Below are 18719 nucleotides of genomic sequence, written 5' to 3'. Positions count from 1 at the left end.
GAACTTAAAAAAAGAAAAAAAAAAAAAAAACTAAACATTTATGTTCAGCTTACAGATTCCTTCATCCAGGCTTGCATCTGCAGTGCAAGCTATTGTACTCTAACGGTCAACAATTTTCCACCCAGCTCCCTTGCTCAGTGTATGACCATCTTTATTTATTTAATTGTGGCCAAGTACATATTCTGCAACTATAAAAAAAAAAATCTATTGATCCTACCAGAAATGTTGCATCCTTGTAACCTCCTGTGCACTGATCTAAAATATTAAACAATGTTATTAACCTTCACAGTTATTGTCTTTGAATTAAAACAAGCCCCCCCCCCCCCCCCCCCCCCCCTTTTTGTAATGGAGATGTGCTTGTAGTACAAATGAGCAGCCTAGGGTGACTACCCTGCCCCTCCATAAATAAAGTACAGTGAGTGTTAGTACCTTAGGACAGGAAGTATGTTACTAGCAAGATCACTAGGTGAAAATAAAGGGGGGGTCTGAAAAAAAGTAAAACTAATAGACCCAACATATCTAATGATGGGTAAGTTGAAATTTGAAGTTGAAGTTTTGTAATGGAGATGTGCTTGTAGTCCAAATGAGGAGAACAGCCTAGGGTGACTACCCTGCCCCTCCATAAATAAAGTACAGGGGGGGGGGGGGTCTGAAAAAAAGGTAAAACTAATAGACCCAACATATCCAATGATGGGTAAGTTCAAATTTGAAGTTGAAGTTGAAGTTTTGTAATGGAGATGTGCTTGTAGTCCAAATGAGGAGAACAGCCTAGGGTGACTACCCTGCCCCTGCCCCTCCATAAATAAAGTACAGGGGGGGGGGGGTCTGGAAAAAAAAGTAAAACTAATAGACCCAACATATCCAATGATGGGTAAGTTGAAATTTGAAGTTGAAGTTGAAGTTTTGTAATGGAGATGTGCTTGTAGTCCAAATGAGGAGAGCAGCCTAGGGTGACTACCCTGCCCCTCCATAAATAAAGTACAGTGAGTGTTAGTACCTTAGGACAGGAAGTATGTTACTAGCAAGATCACTAGGTGAAAATAAAGGGGGGGGGGTCCTGAAAAAAAGTAAAACTAATAGACCCAACATATCCAATGATGGGTAAGTTGAAATAAGTACATTAATATGTAAATATAAAGTTAAATTCCAGGTAGGGGTTTTATTGCATAGTTACAGGTCCAGCGTAGAGCAATGTAAGTAAACATAAGCCATACCTGTGGGACCGCAGTCACCATTACTACAGTGATTTCTATCATCTTTTGGGTCCCATGCTGAGCAGCTGCCTTGCTGTCTAGTGACAACAAGAGGTCACTCGCTTGCTCAGCATGGGTACCATTCACAGAACACCTTGCATTTATTTTTCTCAACAAATGCAAAGTATTCTCTGATTGGATGAGGTGGAGATTGTGATGTCACTGCCCTGCCTCCCCAGCTCATTCATTCAGAGTATGCCTTGCATTGAGAAAAATACAAGGTGTTCTGTGAATGGTGCCCGGGACAAGCGAGCAACTCCTTTTTCTCATTATGCAGCAGGGCAGCCACTCAGAACAGGACACGGAAAACACTGGCGATCACTATTGTAGCAAAGAATCCTACAGTGATTCTCTACTTCCACAGGGATCCCACAGGTATAAAATGTGCACACTTATATTGATGGCTGCATTCATTTTTTTTTTTTTTTAAGCATTCTTCTTTTGTATCTGGTGATCCAGTCAGCAAGTCTGTTGTTTTTCAAATGCTCAAACTCTCCAGCGGAATGTATCAGTTTACATGGATGGGACAAACTATTTACCGCTGACAAGGGTGCTTACAAAGATCAGTTTTTATTTATTCATGTAAAAAACTTTATCCCAAAAGGGAACTTTTTTTTTTTTTTTTTTTTTTGCTGTAGCAGCTTATAAAGTGTATGCTGAAGTTTGCTTCAATTTGTTAGTGTATTTTAATCAAAAAAAAAAAAAAAAAGATTCTGTTCCTTTAAACTCACAATATACAGCACAGTGCTTGTGCTGTGTAATTTGTCCCCCTCTATGCTGTAAAATACCTGATTGATCTTGCCTGTTCCTATGTCTCCCTTAGTGTGCTGACCTTGGTAATCATGGCTGCTGATCCATGATACTGTAGTCAGTTTACTGCCTCCGTCATCCCACAGTGTGTTCTGAGTCTCTCCCCTCCCTCCCTGCCTGTTAGCTCGGTAGTCTGTGTGTGTGAGCCATCTCCTCCCCGCTCCTCCCCTCCGGCCGCTATTCTGTTGTGGCTGTAAAATCACAAATCCTGGAATCCCCTCTATTACAGCAAGATATTTAAAAAGGAAAAAAGAACAGAGGGCACACCAGCCTTGCGCATTACCTTTGAAACATTTTAATGTATAAAGGATAAAAATACATACTCACAAACAAGTAATGAGTCAAGAATGTGGTATAAAGTCCAACAATTGCATAATCCAGCAAGATCAGCTGGCCACTAACAATGGTGAGATATATAGTCCAAAAGCAGCTGACGCATTTTGAGGGTGTCCCCTTTTCTTCAGAGCTATTCTGCTGTGTCTATAAAATCACTAATCACAAATCCTGGAATGCCCTCTGTTAAAGCAAGATATACAGTGCAGTGTCTGTTTTTTTTTAAATTATGCAGAGAAGTACCTTATTTCAGAGCGCCACTGTGCGCTCATGTGACCTCCCGCCTCTCTCCTCTTCTTCAAGCTGACGTCAGAGGGGAACCTCAGCCCCTCCCACTGTAATAGTCAGATCAGGGAAGGAGAGCGCTGGGAGGTCACGTGACCGCACAGCGGGGCTTTAAAATAAGGTATTTAGCTGCATCATTTAAAAAAAAAAACGCACATACTGCACAGGATTAGGAGGGAATTTCAGGATTAGTGATCAGTGACTTTTCTTCATTTTCATCTGGTGATCCAGCCAGCAATTCTGTTTTTTTTTTTTTCTCCAGCAGAATGTATCAATTTACATGGATGGGACAAACTATTTACTGCTGACAGGGGTGCTTACAATGATCAGTTTTTATTTATTCATGTGACACTTGTGTCCCCCTAAAGATGTTGCTGTCTGCTGTGCCCCCTGTGCTCTTTCATCCAGAGGAGTGGCACTCTAATACAGAAGACATGTTACTGGCCAGACCACAGGGAAAAAAGGCAAAGAAAAAAAAACAAAAACAAAAATGCAGCCACAACATCTAATGATTGGCAAGCTGCAATATATTATTGACTTGTGTCTTTTTTTTCAACCTTGCCTACTATGTAACTATTACTTTTTTGGTTTTGGGTTTAATACCACTTTAATTAATACATATTACTGTACACATTTGTTTTTGCCATTTAGATACACTTTAAGGCGATGCCGTGATTGGCTACTAAAAACACCAGCACCTAGACGCATTTCACCATATGTTATTCGCAGGATTAGCTGACAAACTCCAGCAAAGGATGCAAAATAACAAAAGCAAGCTCCAAAACTACAAAAGGAAAGGGAATGAAGGTCTAGAAAGTATCCAAGTTACAGAAAGGAATAAAAAAGGCCATAAATATTACAAATCTGCGTGGGCAACATGACATGGCATAGCAAACCTGCATGGACAAAAATGGAGGCACAGGTGTGAAATGTGGAGCCAAAAAATCCAAAGACAGACGGAATCGTAGACTAAACTTAGACGTCTAGAAAGGAAGGGGGCTATGCTGGAGCTGGAGGCAAGGGATGTGCATGCTTGCCACTACATCTGATTTCCACTAATAACCATTCAACTATAGAATAACCATAATCAGGTGATTGATTATATATATATATATATATATATATATATATTTGTTTGTTTTTTTGTTTGTTTTTAAGTAGCCAAGGGCAATGATGTGTGAAGAAGGGTCTCTAATTGCATTTGCTATCAGACAAAAGATGAGAAGATAAGGGGGTAAGGTGACAGGAGGAGGGGGGCAGTGAATGGGAAGGGAGAATTAAAAAAAAAAAAAAAAAAAAGGTACAAGAAGTAGACAAAGCTTGGAGCAGGAGAGGAAGAAGAGGAGAGGGGGTGACATAGAAATGGGGGAGAAGAGGAAAACTAGAAAAGCCAGAAAAGTGAAGAGAAAAAAGGAGCCAACAAGTGAAGAGGGGAGAGAGGAGGAGTAGTAAGTGATGAGAAGAAGAAGGGGGGAGTGTGAGAGAAGGAGAAGGGGAGGAACAAAGAAGACTGACCTGTGGGAGTCTCAGTCTCCAGGGGGAAACACAGGGGGGCGACCAAGAGCACATGGAGCAGTTGGAGGTACATGGTGTCGCTGTGTATAGTTCCTTAGATCAGTGTGCTCTCCTTCCCTTTGTAGCCAGGCGGGTACATTTCTCTTCTCCCTTGATCACGACATACTTCTCTCCCCCTCTTCATTCCAGCCTGCTCCAAGCACGGGAAAGTTGCAGAGTGCAGAGAGTGTCAGACTAAGCACAGTGTACCGAGACTGACGTCATACGCTGCCAGTTCCAGGAGCGCCAGTGCCACCTGCTGGACGCACAAGGGGGGGACACGGTGCAATAGCGCCATCTGCTGGACGCACAGGGAGGACACGGTGCAATAGCGCCATCTGCTGGCTTCTCTACTTCTTGTTCTCCCCGCACACCTCGAGACAGCTTACCCGACACCATGTGAGCACAGACCGCACCGACACAGGCTTCTCGTTCTGGGAACTCGCTTTAAAGTGTTACCTGCCTTTATTTTCGTTCCTCCGACATCAGTCTTCACTTATATTATTGTTATTACTACCAAAATAAAAAGAATGTCGCTTTTACTGCTCCTTATAGGTCTAGAAAGGAGAGCTCCGCCTTTACTGTCCCATTTTACACGGACAGGTATAATTTGTCTACATGGTAACATGTGTATGTGTGTGTATGTATGTATGTGTGTGTGTGTGTGTGTGTGTGTGTGTGTGTGTGTGTATCTGTATGTGTGTGGGGCTCATTCGTTCTGCGCCTCCAACTTGTCTACTTCTCGCAGCGCTGTCTGGATAATAAAAGGAAACTTGCTCTTTGCTGCCGCCTACAGGCCAAATACATTAAGGCAGGAGATTTCTCTTTTTTTTTTAAGTTACAATCTACCCTACAATGTATCAATCGTAAGCGTCTGAGAAGAGAAAAAGGTAAAAAAGGATTTTACAATCGTAAGCATCTGAGGAGAAAAAAGATTTTACAATCGTAAGGGTCAAAAAAAAAAAAGATTTTACAATCGCAAGGGTCAAAAAAAAAAAAAAAAGATTTTACAATCGTAAGGGTAAAAAAAAAAAAAAAATGATTTTACAATCGTAAGGGTAAAAAAAAAAGATTTTACAATCGTAAGGGTCAAAAAAAAAAAAAAATGCTTTTACAATCGTAAGGGTAAAAAAAAAAGATTTTACAATCGTAAGGGTCAAAAAAAAAAAAAAAAAAAGATTTTACAATCGTAAGGGTCAAAAAAAAAAAAATGATTTTACAATCGTAAGCATCTGAGGAAAAAAAAAAAAAGGATTTTACCATCATAAGCATCAAGAAAAAAAAAAGATTTTACAATTGTAAGTGTCTGAGAAAAAAAAAGGATTTTACAATCGTAAGCATCTGAGAAAAAAAAAGGGGTTTTACAATTGTAAGCGTCTGAGGAAAAAAAAAAAAAAAGGATTTTACAATCAGTTTCAATGAATTAGGTGGCTACTTGTCAACCTCATAGGTGTTCAGGAACTGAAGACTGGCATTTTCTGGCACTTTTTGTTTCCATGTGAAATTTTTTTTTTTTTTGCTAAAAAATTACTTAGAACCCACAAACTTTTTTTTTTTAAAGCAGAGACTCTAGAGAATAAAGTGGTGTTTTTTCAAACACAATTTTAGGGAAAAAATACACTTTTTTAAATTTTAATGCAAAAAAAAAAAAAAAACACACACAACACATAGCCCAGTTTTTTGGTAAAATATAAAAAGACAATGTTGCGCAGAGTAAATGGATGCCAAACATGTCACGCTTTAAGATTGCGCATGCACGCACAACAGCGACTAACAATGACAATTTTATTATCCATAGGCGACACTTTAAAGAGCAGTAGTAAACTCTCATACTTCTACCCAAAAATACACAGAATGAAGTTCATTAAAGTGGTTATAAACCCTTACAACACACTTTTTGCTACAGGTAAGCCTATAATAAGGCTTACCTGTAGCTACCCCAGATATCTCCTAAACCTGCATGGTTTAGGAGATATCCCCTGTATCAGCATGTGGCGACGTCATCGGCACATGCGCACTGAAGCAAATGGCACGTACGTGCCATTACCGGCGGCTCCCGCGCGCATGCGCAGGAGTGACTTCATCGTGGCTCCGGCCAATCACAGCGCCGGAGCCGTGATACCTGGAAGTAACTCCGGGGAGAAATGTTGCCGGTGGGTGCTGTGTACGGGTACTGCAGCAAGGGCTTCGATCTCAGGTGAGTATTACATAATGAGCTAGTATGTTATGAATACTAACTCATTATGCCTTTGTCTTGCAGGTCTTTTTTTTTTTCATGTGGGTTTACAACCACTTTATGTTGCTTTTCACATTGAAGGCACTTTACAGGCATTTTAGCACTAAAAATAGCGCCTGTAAACTGCCTCTCCGAGTGCTTTCACACTGGGGCGGTGCGCTTGCAGGATGAGAAAAAAACTCCTGCAAGCAGCCTCTTTGGGGCGGTGCGGGAGCGGTGTATACAACGCTCTTAAACCACCCCTGCCATTGAAATCAATGCACAGCGCTGCCGAAGCGCCTGCAAAGCGTTTCGGCTGCGGTGCTTTTTGGGCGCTTTTAACCCCTTGTTAACCCCTTGTTTGAGGTCAAAATCGCCCCGCTCCCACCCGTACAGCGCCAGTAAAACGTCACTAAAACAAGCACGGGGCGGTCTCCAGTGTGAAAGGGGTCTTAATCAAAGCGCCGCATATGGAAAATATATGAAGGCTTCTTACTTGTAAAAACGTTGTATTTGATAAAGCTCTTTTTCCTCTGCAGGTGCCGCCATGCTGACTTCTGTCTTCCGTGTTCAATACCATTATTACTTCCACCTTTACTCCCTTTCCATGTCCCTTGCATGCTAGCACAGGGGAACGGGGACACTTTACTTTTTTTTTTTTTTACACTGTTACTTTCATTTTTTAATTTATTTTCTTATCAATTTTATTGCATCCTTGTGGTAGCGATAGGCATGTGACAGGTACTCTTAATGGAGGGATCTGGGGTCAATAAGACCCCAGATCCCTCCTTTGCACTTGAAAGCATTTAAAATGCCAAGATCAGTGTTTTTAAATGCTTTCGATTTTCAAAAAATGGCACCGTTGACTTTCAGGTAAACTGGAAGTGATGTGATGTCATTGCTTCCGGGTTACCATAGTGGAGAGCCGATCAAAACCGATTCCAGCTTTGTATGGGTCTCCAGCTAGCTGGCAGACGTGCCGGCTAGTAACTTGGGTCTCCCAGTGGGATGGGAAAGCCCGAGAGAGCTGCGGAAGGTGGCCGGAGGAGCGAACGTCCCCTCAAGCTGCTTGTAATATCAGTTGAGTGACTAGTTAGCCACTCTGGTTGCTATTACAAGAGAGACGGCCGCCGGCTCTAAAAACACTGTACCCTACTGATGCCTGCAGCATGGTACAGCCACTTGAAGTCAAATGATGTACCAGGTATGTAATTTGGCGACAAGTGGTTAAAGTGATAAAGGTTATATTTTTAATAACAAACATGTCCCACTTACCTCCTCCTTGCAAGAGTGAGTGGCCCCGATCCTCCTCTTCTGAGGTCCCCTGGCAGTGCTCCTGGCTCCTCCTCCTCATCAAATGCACCCATGGTGACCCGCATTCCATGGGGGCACCCATACAGGCATGCTCCCAAGTCCTGCTGCTGCGTTTATTGACACAGACAGCAGGACTCGGCCCCGCCCACGGCTCCCGTGTCACTGGATTTAATTGACAGCAGTGGGAGCCAATGGCTCCCGTTGCTATCAATCTGTCCAACGAGGACCTGAGACAGCGGCTGGAGCTGCTGGGCTTGTGCTTATCGCTGGAACGATTAGGTTCAGGTAAGAAAAAGGGGGACTCTGGGGGTCAGCTGCCCAACAGGAGGTTTTTCACCTTAATGCAAGGAATGCAAAAACCTTAAGACTTTACAACTATTTTAAGTAGAACTAAAGGCAAAACTTTTTTTTTTTCATTTTGGATAGAGCAAGGAAAGGTTATAACCCCTGTCAGATTTTTTTTTCTCCATCTGTGTCCCATTGCTGAGATGATAGGGTGTGCTCACCCCAGGTGTTTTCTCCCTGTGTCTTCTCTCGCCAGCGCCAATGGGCACTCGGCTGGGATAGCTTGTGGCACCGCTTGTGGACCGCGCGTTGTGATTGCCCCCTTAGTCACGACACGTCCCAGAAGACTTTGGGAGAGAGGGGGGAAGGAGAACTGCCATTTCCGATGGCCTAGGTGGTTGGAGCGGAAGTGGGATCGGGTACCTGTCAAAATCGCTCCCCCCTCCTCTCCAAAAGACTAATTTCACAAAGAGGAGCAGGGCAGGAGGCCTTAAAGAGGAACTTCCCCTTTTGGGTAGAGCTCCACTATAAATAGAGCTTTTTTTTTTGTTGGTAGTGCAATCACCACTGTGTTTTTTTTTTTTTATTATTATATAAACTAAAAAAGACTAAAAATTATATATATATATATATATATATATATATATATATATATATATATATATATATATATATATCTAATGAAATCTAATTTCTTCATACATTTTGACCAAATTGTATTCTGATACATGTCTTTGATAAAAAAAAAAAAAAAATCCCAACAAGTATATATTGATTGGTTTGCATGAAAGTTATAGCGTCTACAAACTATGGGATATATATTGAAATTTTTTTTCTTTTATACTACTAATGATTGTACTACTAATGGTGGTCAAACCAAAAATGTAATTAAGCTCTGCCCCTCCGCAAAAACCCGCTGTCGGCTGATGTCACAGAGCTGGTCCAGGGTCTGCAGGGATTATGACCAGTGGTTCAGGTGATAATAGCTCAAATTCCTACTTTTTTGCCCCCTTACTGCAAATGTAAATGAGCCCTTACATTGGCGGCATATATATTTATCAGATTAGTAAAAAAAAAACCTTTATGATAACATGAGGAGGGAGAGGGAATGTTCACTTTACTTATATTCAGATTGATTGTGACACCACACCAGCAATGTTAGGGCTCATTCACACTAGTGGTTAGGGGGCTGTAAAATACTTCAATCGAGCCACATTTTTACCATCCCAACTGCTACCCTTTTAGCTGCATAGGCAGCAGCTGAAGGTGTACACATGCTGTAGTCTTGACATTGTATGTCATGGTAGGAGCCTTTGGCTTTTGGAAGGTGCTACCAACCACTGAACACAACCCATTCAAGTGAATAGGGCTGCTCTGCAATGCACAGTTGTGGTGTACTAGTGTGGGGTTCAAGGAGATAAAGCAGGCGGGGAGGAGGTGATACAACACCTTCTCACCACCTGCCTAATGTTTTCTAAAGAGCAATCTAAATGTTGATTGCTCTTCAGAGGGCAAAACTAGTGTGCAGGAGCCAAAAGGGTTAAAGATGGAGCTGTCCGAGACAGGAAAGGGACAGAACACACAGATCTCATGGATTCCTTTCTCCCTTTTGCAGAAGTCTCTGTAATAAACTTTTTTAACAACATTTTTGCTGATATAAATCAATGTATGAGGTCTGTGTGTTCTGTTTTCTGATGCTGAAGATCTAACAGCCTAGTAATTACAACATACATAACTTATAAGAGCATGTTTTCCCCTTGTCCTGTCCCCCTATGGAGAACACTATTTGCACAAAACCACAAACCTATCACTCTGCAAGCTGCCTGCTACACAACCTTCTTCTCACCTCCTTAAAGTATACAAAAAAAGAGACTCACATGGGAGTTAGAAAGCTGAGGGGTTTGGCTTCTTCTTCCTCTGGAGCTGCATGAAATCAAAACAAGGCGGCAGGGGAAGTGGGAGGGGTTGTAGCACAAGCACAGCATGATTGGATAATACTGAGCAGGTGCTTTCAGTGCTTAGGGCACATGAATAAGATCCTCTAGCCCTGCTGAGGGGGCGGGAGTGTCACTGGTAGCAGCAGACCCCATTAGTGCCTCCTGTCAGTGCTGAATGCAGTCTGCCTTCCAGCATGGCTCTGAGCTGAGAGCGTCTCTCGCATGGAACAGCTCAGAGCCTGTCGCCCGAGAGCTGGCATTGATGTCTCTCTCTCCCCTCCTTCCTCTCTCGCACTGAATGATACACAGCTAATCTGCTCCTTCTCCCCCTCCCTTCTCCTGTGTGTGCTCCAGGGAAGTCAAGTGTGAAGTTAAGGAGTTCACAGTTCCCTCGGTACACACACAGGAGAGGGGAGGGGGAGAAGGAGTGGATCGGCTGTGTATCATTCAGTGCGAGAGAGGAAGGAGGGTAGAGAGAGACATCAATGCCAGCTCTGACATCACTGGTTGCTAGACGCGAGGCGGTTATAGCAATCAGTGGTGGGGAGTAGACTCAGAAGGTGGAGGCAGAGCTGGAGCCAGCAACACAGCGGCTCAGTCGATACACGTCCCCTGCATTCCCACTGTCCATTTTTTTTTAGTTGGGGGGGCACAGTATAATGTTGGGGGGCCATGGCCCCCTCTGCCCCCCCCCCCCCCAGTGACGCCACTGATGGTGGCTGCATTCATATTATTTAGGCTATTTCCTGCCTTAGGATTCCTTCATGAAGGAGCAACAGAGACAACTTCAGACAGCAGATTATGAGTTTGAGGGGAGTATTAGATGGACAAGCTAAAATTTAAAACTCTCTAAAGAGGTACCTTTTACTATGGACAATAAGCAAAGTTTTTCTGTGCAGACTTTAGCCCTTGTTCTTCAACCACCTAGCTTTGGGGCCCAGTCTTTACGATGGTGCACATGAGTACAGTACCAGTAAAGTCTCCATGCAGTAAACAATACTTCTAGTTAGATGGCCAGTTCCAGTCTCTGCTTGCTGCAACAGGTTAATGGCAGCATTGTCCTCTCACCAGTCCCGACGATACAGCAACAGGGGTCCTGCTGTTAAATGTCAGCTGACGTCTTGATCTACCTTGAGCCACTCCAACCCCTTAGCACACGGCCACAGCCTTGTAGCAGGCTGATGTGCACACAGGAGCAGTGATGTGTACACCTTGGTCTCCTTGCAACAAAGAGAAAATCCTTCGGTATTCCGCCTCTGAAAATACAGCTCTCTCTCTTTATACCTGGCTCGGATTGGAAATTGTTCAATAACCCATTGACTCCCATAACATGATCCTTACCCTGCACTACATCTCTTATGATTCAATGCTGCCAACCATCAAGTCTCTTGAGCTCCTTCTGCTTGTCAGCTCCCCCTGGTAGATGGAAGACAAGGTAGTATTAACCCATTCAATGGAAGTCCATTGGGAGACACAGAAAGCACTGCAGCACAGTGTCCTAAATTGCTTTCTGTCTTTAGCCAAGCACCTGGCTACAGGTAGAACTGGCACAGAGACCATGAAGGGGTCTTTTATAAAAAAAAATTATATCACTTACAAGCAGGGCTTTTTTTCTCAGACAATAGGTGCAGGAACTCCCCCTTTCCAAGTCACCCCTTTTCTCTATCCCTACCCACCTCCGAGCACCATCCCTTGGTTCCATCCCCTACCCACCTCCCAATACCGCCCCTTTTAGACAATACAGAACCAAGTATCATTTTGTGTTGCTAAGTGATTTGTATGGAATTTGGTAATGATATCAAGAAAAGCAGTAAAATATATCCCCTGCAGCCAGCAACAATAGATCCCCCTAACAACAATAGAGCAACCCACAACAAAATTTCCCCCCCAGCAACAATAGACTCCCTGCAGCATCAACAGATCTCCGCACAGCCAGCATTAATAGACTCTCCAGCAGCCATCAACAATAGTCCCCTCCCCCCAACAGTAGATCTCTTTCAGCAACAACTGATCCCCCAGCAACATAAGACCCACCCCCAGCAACAATAGGTCCCCCACCAGCAACCATAGACCTCCTTAGCAATAATAGACCCGTCCTGCAAAAAAATATCCCCTCCAGCTAGAATAGATCCCTCAGCAGTGAGCATCAATACCCTGCAGCACACCCCAGCACCCCTTACCATTACATACAGTCAGTCGAGGAGGTGCCGGAACTGCATTCCCCCGCGTTCCAGCTGAAAAAAAGCCCTGCTTACAAGGATGACCGGTCTGTTCGTAGTGAACCTTCTGCAAGGAGATAACATCTGACAGCTCCCTGTGGCCCAGTAGCAGCTGAGATAACAGGTCGTAGTTCATTCGTGTGCCCTCCAGAGTGATGGGTGCAGTGTTGTTAAAGCCATCAGAGGAGGATGGCAATGTCCTGGCGGGTCCTCATAGAGCAAAGCATAGGTTCTTCAGGTTGAAAGGGCATAGTTGGAGTTGCTAGGTGATGAGTTTTGGAGTAACTCCTCCTTTGTCAAACCTGAAATCATTTATAGAAAGAAAAAGCACTACAAGTAGGCATTTCATTGCTCCCACAGCAGCTGGATCTATTCTCCACCTTCTACACCCTCTGGAATATGGGTGGGCCTTCACAGTCCTCGCATATAATGCAAGACTTTATATGATGCATTGTCCTTGAGGATATTGGAGAGCCTGAAACTGACACAGCGGCAAAGAGAAGCATCTTTGGGCGCTGGTCATGCAGCATTTAGAAAGTCTACAGGAGCAGGGTACAGTAAAAACTTGGATTGCGAGCATAATTCATTCCGGAAACATGCTTGTAATCCAAAGCACTTGTGTATAAAAGCAAATTTCCCCATAAGAAATAATGGAAACTCAGATGATTAGTTCTACAACCATTTATTCATAGGTCTTTCAGTTTATAGTCCATATAAAAAGAATATAGCAATGTGATAGGTTGTGTAACCATAAAATGTCTATCCACAAATGGAAGCCTCCACAGGGGGATTAGATGCAAAATCCAGCAGGAGCTACAGAGTTTAAAAGAGAAGAGAGGAGCCTCTAAGTGTAGCAATATGGTTACATTTAATGAAGGTACAACATTTAGCAGCTCACATGGTTGATGATTAAAACAGGCACATCTAAGTATGCAAGCATCCGAGGTAAAGATGTCCCCATAGACCATCCTCCGCACCGCTGGCTCTCACCGCTGTCAGTCTGCAATCATGACCAGGAAGACTACTCTGCAGTATTGTGATATGAAACCGAGGCTTGAAGCGGTCGTGGAGAGCAGCGTGTAAGGGATGACGTTGATGGTGGTGCGGGGGATGGTCTATGTGGACAACTTTAACCGGATGATGGCATACTTAGATGTGCCTGTTTTAATCATCAACTATGTGAGTTGCTAAATGCTGTACCCTAATTAAATGTAACCATACAGTATTGCTACACATACTTACTCTCTTCTCTTTTATACACATTTGTGACATGACGCTACTTGTATATCAAGACATCGCTTGCATATCAAATCAAAATTTATTTAAAAATTTTGCTTGTCTTGCAAAACGCTCTCAAACCAAGATACTCTAAAACCAAGGTTTTACTGTATAAGGTTAGTATTTGTCCTATTTCCAATCCCTAGACAAACCAAGCATTTATCCCAAGCAGTGGCAGAAGGGGAGTGGGTATTGTGGGGACGCTGCATGGTTACGTTTACAGCTGTCAGTAGTTGGGCAATAAAAAATTAAAAGGTTTAATCTTTTAAAATCTATAGCTCTCATTAAAATAACAACTGATGATCCAGCCATAATATTGCTTATTCAGCCAAAAATGCCCCGTACACACGGTCTGATTTTCCGACGGAAAATGTTCGATGGGAGCTTGTTGTCGGAAATTCCGACCGTGTGTAGGCTCCATCGGACATTTTCCATCGGAATTTCCGTCACACTAAATTTGAGATCTGGATCTCAAATTTTCCGACAACAAAATCCGTTGTCGTAAATTCCGATCGTGTGTACACAATTCTGATGCACAAAGTTCCACACATGCTCAGAATCAAGCAGAAGAGAAACACTGGCTATTGAACTTCATTTTTGTCAGCTCGTCGTATGTGTTGTACGTCACCACGTTCTTGGCGTTCGGAATTTCCGACAAGATGCGTATGACCGTGTGTATGCAACACAAGTTTGAGCCAACATCCGTCAGAAAAAATCCATGGATTTTGTTGTCAGAATGTCCGATCGTGTGTACGGGGCATTACTGTTACAAGGTGTCAACACTCCATCCATATCTCCCAATTGCTCTCCTGCATTTTCACTCTCTTAAACCAGTGAAACCTATAAGCAGCTGTACCGATGCTCATAGCGCTGGCATGTTCCGCCATTGTCTCCATTAGGAGGCCTATCCTGAGTAATCATACGTAGGTTCCACTGAAGTACAATTATGTAAACAGGAAGAGGCTGCACAGAGGCAGCAGAAGATCAGAAGTATTCATGTGCAAAAAGGGTGAAGCCAGTGCATTTCCATCACACTCTGACTGTGCAGGAATGATTGACTCCTGTGCGCACGTGTGGGATCATGTCATTCCCCCACTGGCCAATCAAGAGGCTGAAAACCCAGAAGTAGGCGGGGAGAAGGTGACAGCGGTTGGCAAAGGGATGTAACTGCCACATAGCTGGAAGGAAGACCTTGGTATTTCTACTGTCTGTATATGTAAATAGCTTTTGCTTACTAAGCAACATCACAGAGTTAGTTGGTTACAGACATGTACTTCCTGTTCCTGCAAGTTGGGTCAAAAATCTCAATTGGAGGACTGTGATGTTATATAAAGGGGAGTTCCCAAGCAGTAGACATACGGAACTGAGCCTTATGACATTACACACGCAGGGGCTGTTGTTTTTGTATTTCACCCGGACCAAAGCATAGACTATTAGGCAAGTATTCCTATGTTTTAATAGTTTAACCATAACTCCCAACTGTCCCTGATTTTGAGAAACTGTCCCTGATTTGGAACAATGTCCCTCTGTTCCTCTTTCCTCCTCATTTGTCCTTCAGTTGGTCTGATCTTTATGATTGTATATAAAATGCATTATTTGTGTTTCAAAAAGTGTTTCACAGTGCTAAACCATTCATCCAATTTCTACATTGCTGCATTTGTAAATGTGCGCAGTGGTCACCATCCAATACATTAGTAGGTGAACCTGTTTATTGTAATAGAGCTTATATGTGTAGCATGGCCCCCTAGTGGACTGCTAAGAATGACCTGCTCATCTGCAAGGCCATGACCAAGTGAACCTTCCAACCCACCTGACACTCTGGGTTCAGACTTCCTTGTAGCACTGTGTGGCAATACTAAAACAACTCAGTATAATTAGGTTCTAAAATATTTTACTTGAACCGAATAAGGGAAAGGTTTTTCAAAGAGAGAGATAATAAATCTGCTGAGCTGGGATAACAGCGCCAACTCAGCAAACAAATTCCTCTCAAAGACACAAGACAATGGTTCAGCAACATCAATATTATATATATATATATATATGCACTCCCTTTTGATCAGAGGTCACCTCCTAGTGGATGTTTCAGTTAACTACTTATGCTGCCACACTGAGAAAGATGTAATCTAGCCAGCCTATGCTATCCTAAGGAAGGGAGTAGGTCTACAAAGAGTAATATAGGGGCCCTTCTATAAGTAATGGCAAAAGAGTTCCACGTTGCAGATCTGATGTTCTTCACCGGATAGTTGGAGCTCGTTAACTGTAATCTGTTTGGGTATAATGAAAGCAATAGATTCCTAGGCCTCGGGCTCCGTGTGGTAGGCAGTGACCTCTCCCTGTTGCACAGAGAGATCCATCTTACGTCAGGCCCAGGAGGAAGAGATCCTTCGCGCCAGCTTTTTGCTCCTTTTATAGCTACTCCCAGCAATCTTCATGTTACAGCAAAGACCCCTGGGATGTGTAGTCTTAGGGTACATGGGTGCAAAGCAACCATCTAAAGGAGAACTATACATCCCATAATTCACTTTGTTGGGCACAAAAATATGAGGTCACTGGTTACTACTGATTACCAAAAGGACAAGTGATGTCTAGAAACACTGAAAGGTACGGTGCTTTCTGCTGGTAGTTCATATCGCTACATCCTCCCCCCACTTGAAAGTCTTTGGTCCCTAAAGACAGGGCATAACCTAGAATCACTTTACTGCAGGAAGCTAATCAATTAATTGTCTACTAAACTAGAGGCTGTAGCAGCTTATAACTGGCTTAATGAAGGATCCTCTGATAACAAACTATATACATCAACAGGGGAGGAAGTCATGTTAAGTTTATGACAGGCCAAAAGTAGATCAGTGGCCCACCCAATAGTGTCAGAGGGTGGATCAAGGTCATCCTTCAACAAGGACTCGGTGAAAGAAGCAAGTGCTTGACTGGGACATTGAGCAGTGGGTATGAGTTCATCTGAGTTTTCTCCAAGAGTGTCATAGGTCAACCTCTTTGGGGGACATATCTTAGGTCCCAGCCAAAAGTGTATGTCTTCCAGTGACTCGGGTTCCTGTTCCGTTCCCCAATAACTGCATCCAGCTTTCAGTTCAGAGCCTACCTCGGTCTCTAGCTCTGCCATGAGTTCTGGTTCTATTTCAGGTTCTGGTTCTATTTCAGGCTCAGGTTCGGGGATTATCTCTCCCTCTGTTATGTTAGTAAGAGGGATGAGTGCATCAACCATATCAGACACTTCACTAGCTTCCAGCTTGACTTCCTTAGTTTCCAGAAGCGTGTAGGGAGCCATGGCCTCAATGTCAGGCAAGTGAAAGCCTGTCCCTAGACAGTCTTCTTCTTCAGCCTCAGGAACAAGGAAATCATCTCCCAAAGGGTGGACCCACAACAAATCCAGAGGTACTTCCTCATCATGGCTTTCTTCTTCCGGAGATGTGAGAGGACAGGGCTTTCTGACCCGAGGCCTCAATGTTGGAGACTGAAGGGGCTCGGGGATGGGGACTGAAGGTATTCAGACAGCCTCTGAGATAGGTAACAAATGCTTCCGATGCCAAGTCTTTAGAGGCCCAGTCTTTCCTTCTGGCCTAATCTGATACACAGGAAGTCTGGGCAGTCGTTTGCAAACAATGTAAGGTTGGGAATGCCATCGATCAGCTAGCTTATGTTTCCTTGGCACTCCTAGATTGCACAATAACCCCGATCCCCAGGTTGTAGATTCTGGACTCTCACTTTAAGATCAAAGTTCCTCTTATTCCTTTGTTCCCTGATGGTGGAGGCTTCCTTTGCCTTCTCATAAGCTACCTTTAGATTCTTCCTTAGCCTGTCAACATATCCCTTATAAGAGGCGTGAGAGGTGTGATCTATGGATATTCCAAATGCTAGGTCCGCTGGTAAAGGAGTCTCTCTCCAGAACATCAGTCTGTAAGGGGAGTATCCCATAGAATCATTCAAGGTGCTATTGTAGGCATGTACTATTGCAGCGATATGGTCTGCCCAATGTTGTTTCTATTCTCTAGTGGGAGGGTTCCCAGCATGTTCAAGAGAGTGTGCTTGAAACGCTCCAGTTGTGTTTCACCTTGAGGGTGATAAGGGGTAGTTCTAGACTTCTTTATGTGCAAAAGTTCACACAGTCTGCAAACTAATTTGCTCTCGAAGTCCCGGCCCTGATCTGAGTGTAGACACTGAGGCAACCCTTAATGAACAAAGAACTTCTCCACTAGGGTCTTGACCACCGTGCTAGCTTGTTGATCCCTGGTGGGGAAAGCCTGGGCATATCGTGTGAAATGATCTGTCACAAGTAGGACATTACTCCTCCCACTCAGATCAGGTTCCAGACACAGGAAATCAATGCACACCAACTCAATTGGCCCTTGACTTTGTAGATAGCCCATTGGGTCCACCCTGCCGGGTAGAGTCTTTCTCTGGATACACCAGACGCAAGAGCAGCAGTAGCTTTCCACCTCCGTTCTCATGGATGGCCAGTAAAATCAGGCCCTGACTATCTTGAAAGTTCTATCTGGGCCTAAGTGACCATGGTCATCATGGAGGGCGGTTAACACAGTCTGAACAGCTGACTTACACTTTCAGTCTCTTCGGAGGGACCTCTTCGATATATGATCCCCTCTTCCATTTTCATTCATTTCCATTCCCTATGAATCACTTTGGCGCCCTTAATGGGGCTATTCATCAACATCCGAGGGTCTTTAGTCGATAGTGACTTCCTTATTAGATTCCCTAGCGGATCTTTCCGCTGATCTCTTCTCATGTCCTCCTTAGTCAGCTGAGGCAGTTCTTGGCTGCGTACTTGGGTCAGGTTACAGTAGTGTTTTGGTACTCCCACAGGGGTGACTTCCACAGCTTCAGCCTCTATGGCCCCCCTGTGTTTATATTCTACTCCCTGGCACACAGCCTGTACTCCTTCGGGAGGCAAGTGAACCCAACTCCTCTGACCACTCTGGTGAAGTGTGGTCTTTGTGAAAGAGCATCAGCGTCTCTATTTCCCACTCCTGGCTGATATTTCAAACTATAATGGAACTCAGATAAAGTAGTCTTCACTACAAAGGCGGCTCCATACAGGTAGTCCCGGAGTTTATCCACTACGGCCCACTTGAGAGCCAAGAACTCCAGTTTGTGCACCGGATAATTCTCCTCAGGAGGAGTAAGGCTGTGGCTCGTGTAGGCTACTGGGTGGAGGTTCCTCTCCAATTCCTGGTATAACACTCCCCCAATACCATCTCTACTGGCA

General features: G+C 43.7%; 1 protein-coding gene across 4 annotated transcripts in view; it reads right to left on the bottom strand.

Moving 5' to 3' along the window:
- The window catches only part of PTPRU (protein tyrosine phosphatase receptor type U), a 251462-nt gene extending 246531 nt beyond the window's left edge, over window positions 1-4931 (bottom strand). Inside the window, exon 1 of one of the 4 annotated variants that reach the window (XM_073615565.1) lies at window positions 4197-4931. In XM_073615565.1, the coding sequence (XP_073471666.1) occupies window positions 4197-4269 (73 nt within the window). In that variant the 5' untranslated portion in view covers window positions 4270-4931. The remainder of the gene's footprint in view (window positions 1-4196) is intronic. The other 3 variants (XM_073615567.1, XM_073615566.1, XM_073615568.1) reach the window with 3 other exon arrangements.
- Window positions 4932-18719: the final 13788 nt, after the last annotated feature.

This window comes from Aquarana catesbeiana, linkage group LG02 (assembly GCF_042186555.1).
Source record: "Aquarana catesbeiana isolate 2022-GZ linkage group LG02, ASM4218655v1, whole genome shotgun sequence".
NCBI lineage: Eukaryota > Metazoa > Chordata > Amphibia > Anura > Ranidae > Aquarana > Aquarana catesbeiana.
This window is presented reverse-complemented; position numbering and strand designations above follow the sequence as displayed.